The sequence below is a fragment of the Equus quagga genome, chromosome 5 (assembly GCF_021613505.1).
Source record: "Equus quagga isolate Etosha38 chromosome 5, UCLA_HA_Equagga_1.0, whole genome shotgun sequence".
NCBI lineage: Eukaryota > Metazoa > Chordata > Mammalia > Perissodactyla > Equidae > Equus > Equus quagga.
In genome coordinates, this window is record NC_060271.1 from 24,191,275 (window position 1) to 24,199,176 (window position 7,902).

Here is a 7,902-nt window from a genome sequence, read left to right on the forward strand (position 1 = left end):
GTACTATGGTAGCTGCTTTAAATGACCTACCATAGTGACTGTAATCTTCATTAAAAAAAAAAAAAAAAGAAAAGAAACCCTAAGTGGTAGAGATTATTATACCTATTTGACAGATATGGAGCCAGGCTGAAAGAGGTTAGGCAAATTGCCCAAGACTTTTCAGCTCTTCAGTGGCTGACTCACAGCTGGTGCTTATCTGATATAGGTTGGCAGCCAAAGATTGAGACTTAGGCTGAAACCCAAAGGAAGGAGAAATAATAGTAAAATCATCATCATCTTAGTAATTATTTAACAAATGGTAATTTAATATTACGTACCAGTTACTGTAAATACATTATTTCATTAATCTTTACTATATCCTGAAGTATTATTCACTCCAATTTACAGATAAGAAATGTGAGGGAACAGAGAGGCTAAGTAATGTAATCTGCCCAGGTCACAGTGCTAGTCAGGATCAAACCCCAATTTGTCTGAATACAAAGCTCTGCTACACAGCTTCTGAATGAAAATAATTTCATTTTTCTCTTCACTTTGAAAAAATATACTTACTCTTTTTGATGAACTGGAACCAACTGGAAACCTCATTTCACAACTTGATTTATGTGATCCACTTCTCCAGGATGACCCCGTATTAGGAGTCTCTGAATGGTCCAAGATCTGAGAGAATACAGGTGTAGGTTTCTTACTGTCAGGCATATTTTTATCAGAGACAGTTTGCGGAAAGTTATTGTTTGAAGGAGAAGGGAGCGGGGGCCCATCCCCGGCAGAGTTATTGGGGCTGTTCCCTTCCGATTCAGTGCAAAGTTTGCTCTCATTTGGACTATGACCATCTTCTCTCATCTCTTCTCCAAGGGAGGAGGGTTTTTCAATATCTTTGGATGTATCAGTCTTGTCCTTATCAAGCACAGCATCACAAACTGTTGGATCAAATGGTGCAACAACTGTTATCTTTATAAGATTCTTTTCTAGCGCAAAGCGTCTGTTTAATGGTTTAGTAGGAGTTGGTCCATGACCAACTGATGTACTTAGTTGAGGTAGTTTGGAGAGGCCAGGGGTCTCAGCTACTGGTCCCAAGCTGTACAATGAATTTTTCTCTTGGGGAGTATCAAGTAGAATTTGACTCCCTCTCCCTCCCTTCTCAACATGCCTGCTGTCATCTTTAAGCAACCCTCCTCCCCAAGAAAAGTGCTCATCTGATAGGTCATCATCAAGAGCATCATCGTTCTTCAAGAGCTCCTGAATCTCTTCCTCCGTGAAACTGAAATGGCCATCATCTTCTTCTCCATCAGACAGCTCCAGCAAGGAGTCATCCAATCCATCCTCATCCAAGGAACCCCAAGAAAATGGGGCATTGTCTTTAGGCAAGAGAGAGGTACCAGAAGACTGTTCAGAGGGCACTAGTGAACACGTCATATCTGGAGAAATAAGAGGCAGTTTCGCTGAGGAACAGGAAATACCCCTATACCAATTCCAACCTACTCTATAGAGTGGTGGTGTCCTAACATTTCAAATTCTTTGCACTGTGACTTGTAACATGAGAAATAATTTAAAAATATTTAACCTTACCAGACTCATGGAAACACATATTAGAATAATGAGGTACTTTTTTCCCTATCTAAATGGTAAAAAGTAAGATGACACAATAATCTAGGTTGGTGGGGATGTAAGAAATAAGCATCCTCACACACTATCAGCACAATATTTTGTGGAGAGTAATTTGGCAATACTATTAGATCCAGCAACTTAAATCCTGGAAATTTATCCTGCAGAAGTATCTGTACAAATGCACATGGATACATTTACAAGGATGTTCAAAACAGCCAAATATTGGACACAACTTAAATGTCCATCACCAGAACTATTTAGTAAAACCATGGTACATACATGCTATGGAATATTTTACAACTATTTAAAAACACAATCAAATAGATCTGTAATTACTATCATGGAATAATATCCACAACATACAAACAAAACAAATATATAATGTAAAATGCTTGGATTTTCAGTTTACATTTTTTAAAAAAACAAACATATTACTTTTGACATTAAAAAAAAAACAACTTTAGGAACACAAGATAAAGAATTGTCTTCCATACTGTGTGGAGCTGCTGGCGGGATCTCTGCCTTTGCCACGAGACCAAATGGAAAAAGGTTTCAGCTCCTGTTAGCTGTTCCTTTCAGGAGACTTGTCAAAATGATTGACTCCCACCTTCCTGCAGGCACAAAGAAAATTAGAGGATCTTCTCATCACTTTCAACTCTGCTAATTACAAAGTCAACTGCATTATGCTTTAAGGTGCTCCTCTATTAATTTTGATCTTGATTTTTTAAAATACACCAGAAAGTTGGATTTTGAGTCAAGAACATCAAAGAAAAACCTTTAGAGGAAAAATTACGCAACTAAGAAACTAGTTTTGTTCCTCCCAACAATTTGCACTTTTTTAAGAACATCATTTGCTCTAGTAGAATGCATACTGGCTCGGGAGTCCAACGGCCTGGGTTGTATGTAGTCCTGGTGCTGTCCCTAACCAGTTGTAATAATTTGGGCAAGCCACTTAACCATTTGGACTTGTTTCCTCAATTACAAAATGGGGGAGGGATGGAGTAGCGGGACTAGGCAATGACTAAAATTCTACCAAGATCTAAAAGTTAATCATGATCACACACAGAAAAGTTTCATTTTCAGTACATATATAAATGCCAAGAACAGGTCTGGAAAAATACAAACACAAAATTGATGATAGTTATAACCTGCAGGGGGATCAAGAGAGGTCAAGGGGCAACTTTAATATCATTTTACTTTTCTACCTGAATATTTATATATTACTTGTATAAGTAGAACCTAGTTCTTAAAGAGCTAATGATGGACTAATCTATAATTATTTTCTAAGTGGGAAGATGACAGACAGCTGATATTTCACATAACACGTCAACATCTGAGAAGCTATAAGAAATGCTTAAACACTGAATTTAATACTTTGGAAAATTCATTGTAGCCTTTTAACCGTGAATTTCTCCCCACCCAACTTCTCTCCATACTACACCCTGAATTTTAGCTTTAGTTCATGCATTCTTTCAGAAAACATTTGCTGAGTTACTATCATCACAGGGCACTGAGCTAGATAACGTCTCTACGTGACTTTTAAGAAATAAACATACACTTTCTACCCTCAAGGGATATATAATCTTGCTAAGAAGACATTTAAAGTTACGCACCAATATGAGAAAACATAAAATGGTATGGACAATAAAGTATTAGAAAAAGTTAGAAGGGGAGGAATAACAGAATTTTAGAATTAGAAGGGACCTATATAATGCACAGCATGATGGCTATAGTTAACAATATTGTATTTTATATTTGAAAGTTGCTAAGAGAGATCTTAAAAGTTCTCATCACAAGAAAAAAAATCTGTAACTGTGTGAGGTGATGTACATTAAGAAACTTATTGTGGTAACATTTCCCAATATGTACGTATATCAAATCATTATGTTGTACACCTTCAACTAATATAATGTTATATGTCAATTACATCCCAATAACGCCGGGGGAAAAAATAAAGACAAAAAAAAGGAACCGAGTTAAACTCACTCATCTTAGAAATGAGACGGGACAGAAAGGGAAGAAATATTAAGTACCCATTATAAACCAGACACTGTGAGACACATTTTACAACTCTTAATTTAACCCCTCAACAAAACTCTGTAAAATAGAACTTATCAAAGAAACTAAGCTTTCTGTGGTATTTAAACCTAGAGCTGCTAGGACTTTTTATATTATTTTACCAATATTCCAGCAATTGTTGTAAGAGAGTTCCAGGCACTGAAGCAGGTGCCTCTATGAAGAGAAAAGTAATTTCTCTGTCCCGTGACTGGGTTATTTTATAAAGTGAAGTTATTTCTTTAGGCAGCAGCAACAAAAAAGTTTACTTTTGGAAAATTTTTTCTTTTACTTAACAAAGTTTGTGGTTGTCGAGCACAAGTATTACAGACACTAGGGTTAAGCAGCTACATTTCTGAGGAGCCCTTTCTGAGCCACTATCCCCAATCTCACTCCAACTCCTTCCAAAAGGTCTAGTCCAAGCACCTGCTTGACCAAATGAAGAGTTCAATAGATTTTCACTCTTGGGAAACCAAAGGCCAAAGACCTGAAGCACACAGAACTAACAATGCCAGAAGAAGGATCCAAACCCAGATCTAATTCCAGAGGCAATGTTTTTTCTTCTGTTCTTTTCTACCACCCTTGTGACAGACTTGCCCAGGGTCAGTCAGCAAATGGCAGGGCCTTCTAAATTCAGTACACTCTCTAATATACTATGAAAGAAAGATGTAGACACCAAAGGCGGCTTTTGGTCCCTTGACAAAAATAATTTAAGCCATTTATCATGCACAGGCTTCCCTTGACTTTCCAGGTGGAATGGGAGAACACGAGAAACACCCCTGAATGTGTCATGGAAGAAAAACCATCACTATTTGAAAACTGTAGTGCGCATACATAGGCCCAATGTCCTTCACAACCACTGAAAGCATCAATTCCTATGCCACATGACATCCAGAGGAACAGAGCTGGCTCTTCTGAGCTTCTCTCACAGAATGTTGCAATAGGTCTGGGAGCAAAAGCACGCAAAAAAACACCATATACATATAATTTTTAACTTGCACAATTCATTCTCTTCAGAATTTTATTTCCTCGTTTTTAAAAATAATTTTTATTATAATATAAAATATGTACAAAAATAACACAATAGTATAATGAACCCCCATAGACTCATCACCCAGCCGCAACAACTATTGGCCCATGGCTAATCTTGCTGCATCGGGCCTTTACCAAATTATTTTGAAGGAAATCCCACGCATCACATCACTTCATCTGTAAATAACAAGAATTCCTTATCATAAAATATCCGGTTCAGATTTCCAATTATTTTATAAATGTTAATTTTTTTTAAGATTAAAAGATCAGTATCCAAATAAGGTTCATACATTGCAATTGGCTGATATGTCCTATGAGTATTTTAATCTACAGATTCCCCATTTTTTTCTTGCAATTTATTTGTTAAAGCAATATCATAAATTGTATATGGATACATACATATTATTAAATTATAAAAACATGCATGGGAATAAGAAACACCAAATTCAGCATAGGCTACCTCTGTTGGAGGAGGGGAAGAGGAATGGCAAGGGAGCACGGTAGCTTCAATTCTATCTGTAATGTTTTATTTCTCAAAAAAAAAAAAAGGTAACAAGAAAAGACCTAAAACAAATATGGCAACATAAGATAAAGCTGGATGGTGAGTATAATGGTATTCATTATTATGTTGTTTAATTTTTATATATGCTTGAGACATTTAATAATAAAAACATCTTAAAACTAAGAAGTCAGTGGGGAAAGACACAATGATTACACTCTGAAGTTTCAAATGTCCTCCCTTGTAAAACAGGGGCCATCATGGTATCTGCCTCATGGAGTTGTTCCAAGAATTAAATGAGATCATGAACATAAAGCACTTAGCATACTACGGGGACAGTAAGAGCTAAATTAGTGGCTACTGTTATTATTCCATCCCATAATCATCACCACCCTGACCCCTGAAAAGTCTTAAGAGAAGCGTTAAGAAACAAGAATGCTAAACTGGTAGGGAATTTCCCCTAGTCCTTGCTTGTTAAGAAATTATCCTGTATGCTCTAATCTCTTCTAGCTTAACCCAGCATTCAACCACATTGTCACAAAATTAAACACCAGGCTGTATGACAAATTTGGCAAATTAATGGTCACTGAAGTGTATAGAGGCATTGGACTTAAAACTCAGAGACCTCAGCAATTCACCTGAAGTCTCTGAACTTCAATACACATGAGAGTACTCTTCTGAAAAATGGGGGATAATTATTCACTGTTAACTTCAAACATTACTGTGAGGTCCAAATGAGGGGATGTTTATGAAAACACGATAAACCTAAAAGCCCTATACTAATGAAAGTTGATATTTAATGAATCTGCGGGAGAGGGGGATGGATTCAGATACATTTCAAGTTCTAAAGCAGTTCCGCATGGCAGCCTTAGCACTTCTGTCTGCCATTCGACCATCACCCGCCTTTCCTGGCACTCGCTTGGTAACCTCCACCTAAAATATGAGCATCTCTTTATTTTTCAAGGGAAGAATATTTTTCCCATCTCCCAAGTCTCTCTCTTAATTCCTCTGCTCCCCATCCCTTCTGTGACCCTATTCTGTCCTTCCACATCTCTCTCATCTGTCCACCCCCTTCTTCACACTTCAGTTTACCACCCCCTCGCTATTCTCTAACCTCCTGGTTGCAACCTCAGAAACTGGTTCCCTTTCTATTTTTATCATACCTGAGAAAACCTATTGCCTTAGAGCACAAAGCTTATACCGAGGCCGCTAAAATTGCAACACCAGACACAATCCCACATCCTTCTTTCAAGGCTCTAAAACCAAGACCCTTACCAAGGTGGATCTGACAGGTACAGCCAAGGAACAGGACTTCCTCACTGGCCTTTGATTTCCAACCTTTCCCATATGCAAGCAACATATGGGAGGCACAGAGCACAAAAGGCACTCAGTGGGCTTTATCATTCCACAAAATGGGCATAATGTTTAAACAAAATCAAAGTGAACTGAAATTATCTGTAAGAATTCCGCAACTCCCTTTGAGGTAAGTGGAACACTGTAGGACAGAAAAACAACCCAGGGCTGGAAATCTCTGCTTTCGGTAACATTTCACAAGATAAGGGTGCCACGACTCTCCTCCTACATGGGCATAGAGACCAAATAATGTTAAGCTGCAGCAACAGGTTTCTTTTTTAAAAGAAATCATTTAAACCATGTAGACGGGTTTGCTAAAGCTTGGAGCTTCTAACAAGTCCATAAGAAACTGGAGATCAGGTGGGAGCAGGAGGCGGGCAATTCAATCACTTCTCGGGGCCCACCCTGCGGTGCCAAATGCCCTCCCTCCCGCCCAGGAAGGCACGGGTGGCGCCTCCAGGCCTTGAGAGCCAGGGGAAAGAGTGGCCCAACACATCCTGGCCTCCCCCCTCCCCCCGCTCTCCCGCAGAAATGCAGCAGCCGCGGCACGGCATCGCCCTGGGGCAGGGCCTTCGCACTTGCCTCCTCCCTGCTCGGAAAAGCCCAAGAATTCCCGCCTCCCCGTGGAAGGCGGGAGAAGCACGGGAGGGCGGGCGGCCTCCTCGCTCCCCATCCCCGACGCCGGGGCAAAGCCGGCGTCTCGGCGGGCCACCCCACACCCCGAGGATGGCCGCTCACGCCCCCTCCTCTGCCGGACCCAGGCCCCGGCTCTCTCGAGGGGTGGAGCATTCTTCCCTCCCCAATCTACAAGGCGCGGCGGAAAGACCGCGATCCTCTCTCTAGCAACACCCTCCCGCAGGGGGCCAGGGGGCGGCGGCATCCCCCCACCTACACATGCCTTCCCCCACCCCCACTGGGCGGAAGACCCGATGTCGCTCCCTTGTCTCAGGTGGCCAGAAGGCCTCCCTTTTCCTCAGCAGGGTGAGGGGCAACTGTCGCCAGCCGAGGTAGAGGCGGGGGTGGGGGGTAGGGACACTCCCCCCTCCCGCCGCCATCACCTCAGGGACGAGAACAAGCCCCTCTCCCAGCAGGGCGAGGGCTTCCCAACCCCTCAACGGGGCGGACGGGTATGCAGCCCCTTGGAGAAGCAACAGGCGCCCCCATCCCCCTCCCAAGCGCGGAGTGCCGACCCCCTCATCCCTCCCGCTCTTCACCTCCGGAAGCTGGGCCGAAGCCTGGGCGAGCACTGGGCCTCACTCCGCCCCCAGCGCCATTTTATCGCCCCCTCCCCGACCTCCCCCACCCCGAGGCAGCCCGGCCAGCGCCAGGGGGAGGGCAAGCAGGCAGTGATTGGCAGA

At 41.7% G+C, this 7,902-nt stretch overlaps 1 protein-coding gene across 2 annotated transcripts in view; it reads right to left on the bottom strand.

The window, feature by feature from the left end:
• S100PBP (S100P binding protein) overlaps window positions 1–7,884 on the bottom strand; it is a 31,927-nt gene extending 24,043 nt beyond the window's left edge. For both annotated transcript variants that reach the window (XM_046662844.1, XM_046662843.1), the window contains exons 1-3: window positions 7,759–7,884; window positions 2,100–2,216; window positions 550–1,415 (exon numbers count right to left, since the gene is read on the bottom strand). In XM_046662844.1, the coding sequence (XP_046518800.1) occupies window positions 550–1,413 (864 nt within the window). In that variant the 5' untranslated portion in view covers window positions 1,414–1,415; window positions 2,100–2,216; window positions 7,759–7,884. The remainder of the gene's footprint in view (window positions 1–549; window positions 1,416–2,099; window positions 2,217–7,758) is intronic.
• Between the last annotated feature and the right edge of the window lie 18 nt (window positions 7,885–7,902).